Consider the following 14,479-nt stretch of genomic DNA (forward strand, 5'->3'; position numbering starts at 1 on the left):
TAAACACATCTTTTTGGTTGAAACTTCTGGCCAGAGTTCTTAATTATATTTAACAGCTGTGTGGCAGGCAGAAATTCAGCAAGTGAAGTCTTTTTTTAGTATGGTAATACTTTTTTAGTATGGTAATACAATTATGGGGAAAGCTCCACTAGTTCACATAAGATGCAGGTCAGACATCTGCCCCCAACAGAGGATAAAATCTGTACATGATACAAAATGTATGCAAATGTGTGCCCCTTCTTTTGTCACTGAGGCAGAGAATCTATGCAAACTAACTACTGATTTTCTTTAGAGAAAACAATGTGTGGGATCACATATTAAAAGCTTTCACTTTTTAAAATTACTGAGTGAAAAGGACTTTAATATACCCTTAACATTAAAAAGGCCACCCCAAAACAAAACATTGTGGATTGTAGAAAAATAAACCAATTATTTTATGGAACATACTCTGGTGCCAAATCATCATCTCTAACCTGGTGATCTGCAGGCAAGGGTTATGGGAGGTGTTGTCTAAAATATCTGGAGGACAACAGTTGGGGTAGGCTGTGCAGTGCCACAGATGAAGAAGACATGGCAGTGCCACCCTCCTGCCATTGGAAGTGCTTCTGCTTGCTGCAAAGGGGTGTAGGGGAGTTCAAGGGAGCTCTGAGATGGTGGTGTCAGTACACACACCTTTGGGATGCCAACCTGGAGCTCCCCCCTGTCCCGGCTGCTTTACCCCACCCCACCCTGGACACATGTACTACTGATACAGGTAAAGGTAAAAGGTAAAGGACCCCTGGGTGGTTAGGTCCAGTCAAATGGCGACTATGGGGTTGCAGCGCTCATCTCGCTTTCAGTCTGAGGGAGGTGGTGTTTGTCCACAGACAGCTTTCCAGGTCATGTGGCCACCATGGCTAAACCGCTTCTGGCACAACGGGACACCGTGACGAAAGCCAGAGTGCACGGAAATGCTGTTTACCTTCCCCCACCACAGTGGTATCTATTTATCTACTTGCACTGGTGTGGTTTCTGCTAGGTTGGCAGGAGCTGGGCCAGAGCAATGGGAGCTCACCCCATCATGGGGATTCGAACGGGTGACTTTCTTATCGGCAAGCCCAATGGGTGACTTTCTTATCGGCAAGCCCAAGAGGCTCAGTGGTTTAGACCACAGTGCCACCTGCGTCCCTCTACTAATTATAAGAAGGTAGGGCAGTTCCTTCTCTCTCTCTCATGGGCTTCTATTGATTGAGGAAAAGGAAGTCTGGTCCAGGGCTTAAGAACAGCAGTATCATCAAAGGAATATGACTAAGAAAATAATATATTAGTCAAGAGGGAAGGATGGTAAGATGAGAGCATTTCAAAACTTACTTTTTCATTTCATAGGTGCCTTTCTTCACAGTGCCAAAATTACCAGAACCAAGTTCGTGGTCTTCCAGGATCAGCAGATTTCGGTCCAGGGTGACATTTTTAGCTTTTACCTCCTCTGGGTCTGCATATGGACTCTCGTAGACCTCTGTGTCCATGGGCAACCTCTGATCACCTGGGTGTTGAACAGCAGAACAGGTTTAGCTTTTTCTGGCACACAAAATGTTTCTGTGCTCCCTGCCTGTCAAATGTTAGAACTCTGCCTGCTTTCTCATCCATTTCACCTCCTATGCGGCGCAATATGCTAGCAACAATCCCTACCGCTATTTGGCAAGCCTCTTCCATTTCTGGACTTCTCTCATTGATATCCAGTTCTGCAGCAAAGACTTTTACGTCATGTCCTCCTCCCAGACTCAATTTAGCTGCACTTCCATTGCTGACTAACTCCCACCTTATCCCACCTTCAGTTCCCATTTGTCAGCTCTTCTCTCCAATCTCCCCCTGCTGTGCTGCTTAACAGGCACCTGTTTGGCTTTCATCTGAATAATGGCTTTCCTAAAATTTCACAATGGCATCATGGGGTTTTGTTCTTTTCTCAACAGAAGGGGTTCTGAAAGGAGCTGGGTTTCACTCAAAAGATAGCTGGAAAGATGCAGATTGGTGACAAATATACCGTATTTTTGCATGTATAAGAAAAAAATGTCAAAAATTAGGGGGCGTCTTATACATGGATAGTGCCGAGTGTGGACTGGGTTAAATCTGAGTTCCCCCCCCCCCAAAAAAAATAGGGGGCGTCTTATACATGGGGGCGTCTTATAGACAGAAAAATACGGTACTTGTTCTAAATAGGCAAAGCGTTTCCAGGATATTTTCCTTTCAAAAAAAGGTTTCTGCATTATGAATGGTCACAATTACTCAGGGTTCTATCACTCTCCATGTTTAGTGCCTCAAATATTCTACAGAAAAGTCTGTCCGTTGCAAAATAAGAATGAAACTTAGGGAACAACTATTATCAAAAGAGAAGTGATTTCATTGCCTACCTTGCTTTACACGTGGTGGCCCATAAGGGTTATTTGGGAAAGCGTCAGATGGTAATGATGTTGTTGATGTTGTAAAAAGTAATCCAGAATCATCATTCCGGACAGGTAAAGGTGGCTGTGGCACACAAACAGATTTTCCCATTAGTACATTTTTGGAGTATTAAAGAGAGCATGATAAGAAAAATTAAGCAATGAAAGATGTCGGCAATGGAAGCACGAGTAAAGAAAGCGAGCAAAGCTTACCTAAATCTTCAGATTGTTTCTTGCACATCTGTGTCAGCAAGATAAGTGACATGCTGCTAAAGCAGAAAAGGATTCTGGCAAGTATTTCGGAGCACTTCCTAATGAGGGAATTAACTAATGCAGGCATAGGCAAACTCGGCCCTCCAGATGCTTTGGGACTACAACTCCCATCATCCCTGACCACTGGTCCTGTTAGCTAGGGATGGTGAGAGTTGTAGTCCCAAAACATCTGGAGGGCCGAGTTTGCCTATGCCTTGAACTTTGTGTTCAAATGAGAACTCAATAGCAAATGAAGTTGGTCTTTTTCAAAAAACAACAACCCACATCTGCTTAATCTGGAGCTGCTCAGTCTTATTCTTCCAATCAGTTCTATGGTTTTCATAGATTCCCTTTGATGGCATAAACAGGTCTCCCACAAACTCTGAAATGGTAAGCTTGAGAGTGAGCCCAGGTTGACACATTTACCAACAATTGAAATGAAAGTGGCAGACATAGGTTCATCCCACAAACCATTTCCACCCTCTCTAGATGTTTGCTATTATGCTGAGAACTCACTCATCTATGTCTCTGGCCCTTTTCAGCATAAGTCAACAAAAGGACAATACTAAAAGACTGAAACGCATTTTACATTTTATTCTGTCTGCAACTAGTGCTGACAGTTGATGGGCACTCAGGTAAAACAGGTGAAATTCCCAGAGTTCTGGTGTCTGGAAAAGTACTGCCACCTGTATCTGTGTTTACCTAGTTTTCTCCCGTTAAAAGGTGTTTACCGAGTTTTCTCCCGTTAAAAGGCATTCTTGAGCCAGGAATACCTGTGCGTAGATTGTGTACAGCAAGCACACTTTGAGAACCTGGTGCCCCCTCCAGATGTTTTGTGTCACAACTGACATCAGCCCAGCCAGCATGGCTGTCCTGGCTGGGGCTGATGGGAACTGGTCCAAAACATCTGGAAGTTACCAGGTTGCCAAAGGCTGGTGTATAGGAAAAAAAATGCATTGTGGGACTCAGTGCCACGTCTATGTTTAAAAGCAACATGTACACCCTGGGCCTTTCTGTTGTTGAGGTTGCTGAGCTGATCTTTTAAATATTTGCTCTGTAAATTTTGATGGGATTGCAGCAGAATGATTCCAGGGCTTGTGTCACTCAGTGTAACTTGCAAAGAAACAGAGATCCTGAAAAGAATTTTGGTGTTGTCTATCAGCCTTACTCTTGTTTAGATTCCTGCATCTCTACCAATCAGTAACACTATTAAAGATGCCTGGGTGAAGAAAAAATGTAGGGAAGTCAAGTCATCAGACAAATCAACTCTATTCTCTCCGCAAAGCAAGCAATTGTATCCTAAGCATTTTTACTAAGAAGTAAGTCTCTAAACACTATAGTACAAGTGCATAAAGAGTACAACTATAAAGAGTGCATGCGTATATTATTTCTGGTGTATCCTGTTAATATATGGAAGTGGGAAATTGTTTCTGAGTCACTGGAGCAATATATTTAAAGGGGATAAGTAGTTAGCAAAACGAGGTTCCCAACGGACACATATGTTTCATACTTTGGTACTTGCACTTGGAAGATGCAAACTCTTGACTTTCAACAAAACAGAGACACACCGAGACAGGAAGTGTGGAATACCTGTGCTTCCTGCCCTCTCAATATTTTTAAATTTTGTCCTAAGGCAACTAAGTAGGGCTAAACCAGTTTTAATGTCTTTTAAATACAAGATTTGTTCATATTAGAATTCATTAGGACTAGCATGAAGGAGACAGACATGTGAAAATTCACACAGAGAACTGATCTGGCCCAATGTTATGGGAAAGAAGCAGACATGTGCCAATCTGCTCCACAAATTAGGAAGTGTTTTTATTAGCACCTGTAATGTAACATACAAAGGGACAGTATTCATCCATTTGTCCTCAAATAAACCTTTTTGCAGGAGAAATAAGGATTAATTTCAGCTTGCAGCCACACTGTGATTGGCTTTTGCTTTTTCCAGCAATCATTGTGTCTAAAATACATAGGTCTTGGAATTGGGTGGGGTGGGGTGGGGGCAGGAGAGTACATATGCTCAGTGCTAGCTTTCATGATCTTAGCTGATACAATAGTGGCACTAGCCCCCAAACCGAGGGTGGAGGTAGAAGAACAGATGGGTGGAATATCTTCTCTAAAGAAGCAGGGACAGTTGTTTTCCGCATGAAAACATGTTTCAGAGAGAGATAACTCACACAAAAACTAAGATTTAAAACTCACACAAAAACTAAGATTTTAAACAAAACTATAAATATTGTTTCACCGAAACATAAAGGCAGTTTTCAAAGATGTGCACACACATGTGATACTAGCTTATTTTCAATTCCATTCTACCAAACTGATCTCATTATTATTACAGTTACGAATATTATTGCACAACATGTTGGCAACAAATAAAATGCAATCACTTATTTTACTTAGCTAAATTTGAGCCATGGGTTAATTATATTAGGCCAGAAGTAGAAGCTGAAGAGAGTTGCCAAAGGTGCGCAGAGCGTTAGCAGCAAGGCATGGAGCCAAACCATTGAAAAGAGCTGTAAGTGAGCTTCATGAGGGTAAGTCCTTCCACACATTTGCATATTTATAAAACACCATGTTTATGCACCTTTTTGCTTCCCGGCTTTGGGAAAGTGTATGACTTGATTCTTGTGAAAATTGCACCTGTTGACCAAGTCTAGAAACCGTAAAGGATATCAAAAGGATAAATAAGTGTATCAGAAAAAGTAAGAAATATTTCACACACACACATTTATTTTCTTAAGTCATCCACAATAGTGGTTTCCAAATTTTCTACTGAGAATAGGACTTGGTTGCGAACTTTTGCATTTTTAGCCAGGATTCATATACAAGGACCTTCACTTTTGCCCTGTACACATCCTTTATAATATGCACCGCCAGGCTGTAAACCAAACATTTCTTTTTTTAAAAAATGAAAAACACCTTCAGTCTCTTCAGCCCAGTTCATCCATGTAAGCATGTCAGCGGTTGCTTCAAACCCAGCTCAACAGAGACTGCTCCACTTTGCAATCTGTTTGTACAATGTATTTGCCCTCCTGCATGCACCCAGCAGTTTTCACCATATTGTGCTAAACTGCAACAAGTGAGGGTTTGTATTGCAAAAGATGCTAGAAGCACAGCTGTGTTTCAAGCAACCACCCATGAATTGGGTGTAAAGGAGAGAGAAGGGGTGTGGCAATTTGAATAAGTGAACAAACTTTTAAAATGCATCTCCATTCAATTTAAAGTCAATGCCTTGCCTCCTTCAGCACTGAGACGGACGTTGATGAAAAAAGCGTTATCATACAAGACAGAGCAGGAATCTTCAAAAGGGCCCAGTGCTTGAGACCATGAGTTTTCATTTTTCGGTGTTCTGGTTCCTGTCACTCTCCAAATGGTTTTTATGGCCCTCTGTAATATCTTTACTTCTATACCATTTAAGAAATGTTCCCGTTATTTTTTCTCCACCCAGTTCTCCTATCTTGCTTTCTCTCACTATCTACTCTAGTCCTTGTCAACACATTCAAATCCCTTGTGTAACCGAATTTTTTGAAGAACAACGATGGCTGAGCAAGCAAATACACGCAGAACATCTTAATTTAAATTAGTTATTGTGATTTTATAATTGTATTTTCTCATATCCAAATTTGGACTGTTGTGGCAGAGAATACACCATGCACTGTACAAAGTGAAACAAGAACAGAAGCCAATTGGTACCACTCCATCGATGCAAGATATGGCTCAGTCAACAGCACAGGCAAGAAGATTTATCTTGGTGTTTCTTCCTCTCCTTGCAGCCCAATGCCCTTCCCTAACCTGCTCTGGAAATTTGGAGTAATTCCCATGCTTTCCACTGTGGAACAACACCAACTGGAGTCCACCCACTGCATACACAATATTTTCACCCCAAAATACTTCTTATGAAGAATTAAAACCCGGGACAAAAAAAATAAAATCCACATAATGTCTATAGCGAGTGTTCATATATTAAGAAACTCAAAAAGTGAAAATTAACTATCCTTAAACTTTATTTTATTATTAAAAACCACCATAAACGCTTTTCATCGTTACAATTTTCTTACCTTGCTGAAATTAGGCCTATGATCCGGTGGGGTGAATACGCCTAAGATAATGAGGTACACTAATTACTATTGCTGCTTTTATCAAAATACATTTCTAGGGGGGAAGACAGGAGAAGAACACTCTCAAGGGAATAAATATGCAAACATCAGTGTAGCTGTGGCATAAAAAATGAAGTTACTGAACTAACAAGAAATGAACACAGACTCAGAGCAGAGCTGCACCCAGCTCAGGGTCGTCTTGTTATGGCTCCCCAGGGTTTCAGAGAAGGGTCTCTCTCAGCCCAACCTGGAAATGCCAGGGACTGAGCAAGGAACCTTCTGCATGCTCTACCATTGGGCTATGGCTGTTCCCCAGAGAAGTTGGCAAAAGTGCCGAGACATGGAGCTTTAAAGCACAGACAAGTACCAGCATGACGCAAAAGGAATTCTGGATGAGACCCAAGGGACTCTGAGGTTGCAGCAACCTGATAAATACAGTCTTACTCGAAGAAAAGGCTAAGGAGTAAACCCTACACGAATTCAGAGTGGAGTCCCTAAGGCAACTGGATGGCACTCGTATGCCTTCTTTTGGCAACTCCTGCAGCCAAGCTGGTGTCAAACGTATTGCTCTGCTTTCCTTTGGACGGTATCCGCGAGGCTGAGAGGGTGGTCTTGTTGTCTGGGAAGCGCAGGACCTCCAGACACACTGCCCAGGCTTGTGACCCTAGGAGGTCCCTTCCATGCTACAAACACAGCAGTCTGACTTCATTCATGGAGACAGATGGATGCCAGCAACTATCCATTCTATGATCTGCTGTTATTAAGCCCCCAGACTTGAAAGGGTGTCCCTGCAGCACTAAAAGGGAATTTAGAAGAGATGCTGAAAAAGCCCTGGCCCACTTGCTTGACACAGGGCGCTGCTGCTTTACACATTTGCACTGCTACAGGTAATGTAAGATTGGACAACCTCTGGCTGCAAATCTCTGTTTGAAGCTCTGGAGAGCCACTGCAGACAACACTGAGCTAGATTGACCAATGGCCTGACCTCCTTGTCCCTTATACACAGATCAATCATTATGACAATAAAGGCTAAATGAATGAGTATACACGGATCAGTCACTGCAATCATCTGGAGAAGTCCTATTGACAGTCCCACAGTTCTTATATTATTTCAGGTTCTGCATTTACTAAGACTTTTTTGCGTAACGGCACCAGTAATTTGGGACACTGTTCCTATTGGAATCATACAGGTACCTACAATTCCAATATCCTATCAACCTGCTGAAACCATTTTTGATTTACCAAGCATTTTTAGACAATTTATTGGATTAAGTTACGCATTTTATGCTCTTATAAATTTATGGTGTTAGATTTTCATGTACACCGCCATGGGGACTCAAATTCTACATTTTAAAAACAAACCCAGACACTCACCATTTTTCAAGTTAGGATTTGGAACTGGATCTGTGATGATTCTTAGAAGTCCATCTGCTTTGTAGGAATAATGTTCCACAAACTATCATGAGAAGAAAATAAATAAGAAAGATTAGACTAGAAGGAAGGAGAAATAACAAGCTACTGAACTGCTACGGTGGCTTAGAGCCAGACATTTAGCTAATAATTTCTAGTTAATATGTAAAAATCAGCCACCTGTCCTGCTGCCCTCTAGGGGTTCTCTGGTCCCCAGGTTCAAATATTTCATTTTGTTCCCCCCCCCCTTCTGAAGCCAATAATTTTATCCCCAGGCAGCTCCACTTTCTCATTAGCCACTAAATTATTGTAGGCACCTGCTCCCCTTAGGTCAATTTTGTGGTGAGCAAAGTACTGTAGCATAGGGGTGGCCAGGAGATTTTACCATGAGCCACAGAAGAATGTATGTGAATGGAGACCTTTGTGAAGAGATTCTGGCTGTGCTCCCTGGAAAAAGAGTTCGTTTTGCAGGAAGGACACAATCGGGTCACCGATTAGCACTCATTAGCTAAGGGTTCCATGCCATACTTCAAACATGACAATGTCCACAGTAGACCTGTTCACACATTGCCTGCATGTAGACCATACCTGTTTTGATGATGGTGTGTGGCAGCACTTTTAGCCAAGCCCCCAGGTCTTGTTCCTGCAACAAATCTATGTTATGTGCATTGCCTGCTGGCAAATTCAAATGCATGACCGCTATTCACTTGCAAGGCTCTCCATGTTTGGGGCCCCTGTGCAACTGGGTATCCCAACTTCATGTAGCCCCTATATGAGTAGTGGCTTGTGCACTGGGATGGTTGTTGCAGGAGTAAGATCCAATGAGTAGGGTGAGACTGAAGCCTGGCCTTGCTCTGCAAACACAGATATATCCTACATGTGAGGTACTATCTCCACTCAAGAAACACCTCCCAACACATATGTTACGTCTTGCTTACAGCGATGCAAAAGCAAGTGGTATGTACTTTGGATTCAAAATTCAGTCCTTATCATGCCTGTGCCACTTTGGAAATTAAAATCCCTCCCTCTCCCTCATACAGATAGTCCAATCACAGAGAACAATAGAGTACTATGCAGTATCTCATATGTGCTAGGACTCATTAGGTCTCAACCATGTCTTCAAATACCCTCAACCCTATAACTTATGAATGTTCCTCTGGACATGTGCAGAGCTCGTTTCTCTCACTATTTCACAACACTTTATCCATCCTCTCCAACCACATTAGAATTAAAGAACCAGGTTTACAGAGCAAAAGACTTGACAATTTCCCCCGCTTTTGACCACAGTTGGTAGGGCCACTATTATTTGCAAAGTGCAAAACTGAACATTTCATTAATGAATACTACTATTATTAATAATAATTGGGAGTCAAGACCGAGGGTGGTTTCCTCAATTAAAAAAAAGCGGTAATGGAAAATGTTCAGCTAACTTGTACATCCTATTTTGGTGCTTGTATATTAACACGTAAGGAAGAACTTGCACACCTCACCAGCAGAAAGATGTTGTAAGGTTCTCAGTTAGTTGCTCATGAGTAAGCAGCCAGAACTCCGCTGTTTCCTTTAAGGTTTTTATTGTGAAAATCATGTACAGTGCAGAGCTAAAAAGTTCATGTCTGTAGCAAGCGGTGTCAGAATCTGGGAATGGTCCCCTCCGGTTCTGACCCCAACAAAAGAGCTTAGGGATACGAAAACCCCGCCATCTTTTCGTTTCACCCCACGATGCCTTTGGGGCGACGGAAGTTGCGCACCCCCTGTATCGCCCGCTGAACTGTGTGAGTGCTGGGTCTCTCGTGCATCCCCAGAGCCTCAGCTCCTTTCCCCCTGAGAGACCTCCCCCTCCTCGCTGGATGCCTCACCACTCCTCCCGCTGCTAGAAGAGGTACTGCTGGCAAGGTGGGACCGGGGCTCTCTGTAACATCCTGAGAGCTCGTGCACCACTCTGCGCTGAGTCGGGGATAGTTCCCTGACAGATGTGTATGCTCAGAAAAAGGGCCAAATTTCACATATTTCCATAGGCACCATTTTGCCTTTCCCATGTTACGCTGGAATTATGAAAACTGAATGTACAAATCACTCAAGCATTTGCTATTGCTACTCCTTTGTAGAAAACTCTCCTGAAAATAACGGCAGACCCTACACATTACAAAACTACATTCAAAAAGAGAACATTTCTGCCAATTTGAGAGCCTTTTGTTATTTGTATTGACTCAAAACAGAGGGGGGGGGAATTAAAGACAACAACAGATGTCTCATAATGCAATCCTAAATTTATATTCCCTTATGGCATATAATGTTTCAGAGAGGGCATAACAAAAATGGAATTTCGCTGTCTTTCTATAACTCTGCTATTTTCATGAATAAATTAGATTTGGGGTTTCCTGCAATTTGCTCAACAACAACCTTAGCCCAAATCAACCTAATTTTTTCTAAGGAAGATCTAAACAGCTCATATTAATCAAGGTAAGCATTACTCCCCCCTACTTTTGTCCACAATGGAAAACAGGAAAATATGTGATTTTGCAAAGCACATTTACACTATAGACCCACAGCAAAGCAAAACTCCTGTTGTCTATGCTGTCAATATGCAGACATAACAGACAGCTCAGCGAGTGACACTTGACAAACCTGGCAGAGTGTATCAAATTTCTTTCCCTCTGGGATTGAGAGTTTACCCTTCTTGTCCTTCTCAATGCGATAATGTGCCACCTTTCCTTCATTGAGCAGACAGAGAGCATAGGATCCCTGATTCTCTTTTTCCCTGATTCTGCAAACAATGAAATAAATAAATAAACAAAGGAACAATTTTCAAACTGCAGAGAGTCATACTTACCTAAACAAATACGAGGCTAATTATTAGCTGTGTAAAGCTCTCACCGTTTTTTCTACGGTCTTCAAAATTACTTTTGTCACCCACAACTTGTCTAATAGCTGCTGGAAACAATAGTGGCGTACTACCTACCCACCCCCAGACCCCAAACTAGCAGCCAAAGGACAGCTGTTTTCCCAACTGAGATTCGACAGACTGAGCAGCATCCAGAAAAACAGCCATGTGAATTGACTGGTGCAGCTACCCAGTCCATTTAGTAAGGATTATTGGGTTCCTTAATTCTCATAATAATCCCAACTATTATAAAGTAAGAATTAGTTCAGAATATTACTCTGTCATAAAACAATACCTTCCTACCTCCTTAATATTCCTTGGGAAGTTTTTAATGTTTGATGTTTTATCGTGTTTTTTATATTCAGTCGGGAGCTGCCCAGACTGGCAGGGTATATAAATAAATTATTATTATTATTATTATTATTATTATTAGATGCTAACATCTATAAGTTCTCACTTCCCTGCAAGTTACACAAAGGTCCCCACCAAGTGTGGCTTGATTTTATTTTTTACAGAAAGCACCACACCCTTAAAATTCAGGATTTCCATTTTTGTCTACTAAAGTAGTCCGACATTTTAAAAACAACTGGATTCCAAAGTGAAGGACAGATGTTATGTGGTAGGAAGAGCAAATCTATTGGCTTATCATACTTCTTTTATGCCACAGCCTGAGGTGGTAGTGGGGAGAGAGGCAGAACTAACAACTAATGTGATTTTGCCTAGTCCAAGCTACATGGGAGAGTCAGATTTTCTAGTTCCTGAATTACTAGAACACTGTGCACTTCTTGGCCTATCTATAAATAGGTTAGGTAGCTGTTAACAGTAATAAAGGCAAACATGCACTATGAATGTTGTTATTACAGGACACAGTCAGATAAAAGAGGAGAGAAACCCCAAAATATAAAACGTGAATGAAATATGGGAGGGGGAGTCACTTAATTTATTCCACCACAAAGAAATTCAGGGCCTTTAATGCCTGTCATGAGCAGCAGTGTGGTAGTGACCAAACAGTATTTTCCAGAACAGTAAATTCTGCTTTTTGAGTAGACTTAGGTAAGTTACCAGTACCTCTGTCTTCATAAAATTTGGGTTTGCACACAGTCAAATCAACAATCTTACACCAAGGTCATTGGGTTTGAATATACTCAACAACCGACAGGGATTAGTACTTGAGATAATAAAACAGTGGAAAGTGCTTGAAACAATTAATGTTTCTGGTATACTGAAGAACAACACATCACCATTGCCTCTCATAGAAAAATGGTAATAAAGTTGGTTAATAACAGTTAAAGTATAATCCACTATTAGCTTAACAATGCTGATTTAAAAACGCTAACCCATATCCATAACAAGGGAAAAGGTGAGTCAATTCAATATTCCATAAATAACTTACGATGCCTTGGCAAATAAGCCACAAATGCTGCTTCCAGGAAGGCAAGGCCAGATGGAAATATAGATGAGTAAAGATAAACATACTTGGCAAACTTTGGTATTGTTAGAAATAATGACTCTACTACTTAGTATTCCTACTGCTGTTCAGGTTGTCGGCATTAAGCCTCTAGAAATTGCAAGAAAAACATGTTTACTTACAAAAATTTCCCATTGGTCTTTGTGCCCAGAAGAACACGCTGTTCTGATTCCTCCCGAGTTATTATCCCATGGAACCAAGGCATTTTCAAATGTGCTGTTGTAGCAATCAATTTCTCTAACTGTGGTTTCTGACTAATAATCGCTTGCTCAAGGGCATGGCCCTGCACAGTAGGGGAAAATGGGGGAAAGTTGTAAGAATACAATATAAGCAGTTCCAGAAGTTGAGCTAAGTGCTGGGCATATCCAGAGTATTTTGCCAGTGTGTGTGTGTGTGTTTGGCTGGTAGGCATGTTTAGTCCAACAACATTTTAAGCTATACTAAGCACTTTTTTCTGTATATCTCATGGGTAGGCAAACTAAAGTCCAGGGGCCGGATCCGGCCCAATCGCTTTCTAAATCCATCTCCCGGACACTCCGGGAATCAGCGTGTTTTACATGAGTAGAATGTGTGCTTTTATTTAAAATGCATCTCTGGGTTATTTGTGGGGCATAGGAATTCATTCATTTTCCCCCCTCCAAAATATAGTCTGCCCCCCCCCAAGGTCTGAGGGACAGTAGACTGGCCCCCTGCTGAAAAAGTTTGCTGACCCCTGGTATATCTGTTCATTAAAAAACTGTACAATTAGTAGTAGAATAGGCCACAGTACTTCAAAAGGCACGTTTTAGAAGGCAAAAATAATATGTCAAATAATCCAACAGATTTCATAAAAGACTGACTGATGCAAGAAAACACAGCACCCTAAAATCTACCCTGTGCTTTTGTGACAGTAAATTTGATCGCTACATGGATTTTGAAACTGGAGAACTTAAAGTAGTCTCCACCCCCTACCCCTGAATAGTGCTGGCAAGAATGGTATTTTTCTTTAGCTGGGGAATTTTGCCATTTATGCTCACAGTGCTTTGGTGCCATTGCAAAAGTGTGAGGTTTCACTTTTCTTATTTTCCTTCACACATCTCCATACTCACCAGGTTCAAATGCAAAACAGAAAAACACAGGAGAACTAAACTTACATGCAAGTTCCACGTTCGTTTCACATAATCCCTAATTAGATTTTCCTTCAAGTCCTCAAACTGGCTTGTTTTTGGTTCCACTCCTGGTGGACGATGACACGGTTTCTTGAGCAGGCAAACAAGACCGTCGACTTCATCCGAGTGGTAGTTAATGAGTTCTACAGGACTCCTGTGGGACTTTCCTCCTGTAATGGCGTAAGAGCCACTCATTTCCCTCTCAATGGTGTAATGATAAACTTTACCACCGTGAACCATGGACAAAGCAAAGCCACCCAGAAAGTTGCGGCTCTGTCGCAGGAGATACAGTCCATTGCTCAGCCCGCCTTGCATCAGGTAGTCTTCAGCTTCTTCACGTGTGATGTTGCCAAAGAAAAAGCCGAGGTGACTAACAGGATTAGCACTTGCCATTTTTTCCTTTCACTTCTTAGTTCCTTATAGTGATTATTTTGTACCTGTAAGGAAAGAAGAAATTGTCTGGAGAAATGTGACCTCATATTAAAGTATATCACCTTGAGGGCCACATTTGGGATGCACACAACACAATAAGAGTCCCATATGTAGCCAAAAGGATGCAATGCTGAACTACAGGGAATCCATAGTTTGGTGATTCTTTTAGCCTTCATTCCGTGAATTGTGTCCATGCAAATGAAGAGCCATGGTTCTGACTATTCTCTTATAAATCTATTTGCGCCTACTGCCATGAACTCAACAAGACCAGAATCATTTCCCTGTTAATAAGTGGGAGACAATGGGAGGGGGAAATACAACCTTCAGATTAATTTTATTGTTTTCTTCTCTTGAGATACCCTTGGTTG

The 14,479-nt window shown here is 41.6% G+C and overlaps 1 protein-coding gene across 2 annotated transcripts in view; it reads right to left on the minus strand.

Annotated features, from left to right (window-relative positions):
- The window catches only part of SYK (spleen associated tyrosine kinase), a 35,819-nt gene that overhangs the window by 5,385 nt on the left and 15,955 nt on the right, over positions 1-14,479 (minus strand). The window contains exons 2-9 of one of the 2 annotated variants that reach the window (XM_033164349.1): positions 13,665-14,116; positions 12,654-12,814; positions 10,808-10,946; positions 8,147-8,228; positions 6,734-6,774; positions 5,260-5,328; positions 2,388-2,502; positions 1,351-1,522 (exon numbers count right to left, since the gene is read on the minus strand). In XM_033164349.1, the coding sequence (XP_033020240.1) occupies positions 1,351-1,522; positions 2,388-2,502; positions 5,260-5,328; positions 6,734-6,774; positions 8,147-8,228; positions 10,808-10,946; positions 12,654-12,814; positions 13,665-14,072 (1,187 nt within the window). In that variant the 5' untranslated portion in view covers positions 14,073-14,116. The remainder of the gene's footprint in view (positions 1-1,350; positions 1,523-2,387; positions 2,503-5,259; positions 5,329-6,733; positions 6,775-8,146; positions 8,229-10,807; positions 10,947-12,653; positions 12,815-13,664; positions 14,117-14,479) is intronic. The other variant, XM_033164350.1, reaches the window with a different exon arrangement.

Source organism: Lacerta agilis, chromosome 11 (assembly GCF_009819535.1).
Source record: "Lacerta agilis isolate rLacAgi1 chromosome 11, rLacAgi1.pri, whole genome shotgun sequence".
Taxonomy (NCBI): Eukaryota; Metazoa; Chordata; class Lepidosauria; order Squamata; family Lacertidae; genus Lacerta; species Lacerta agilis.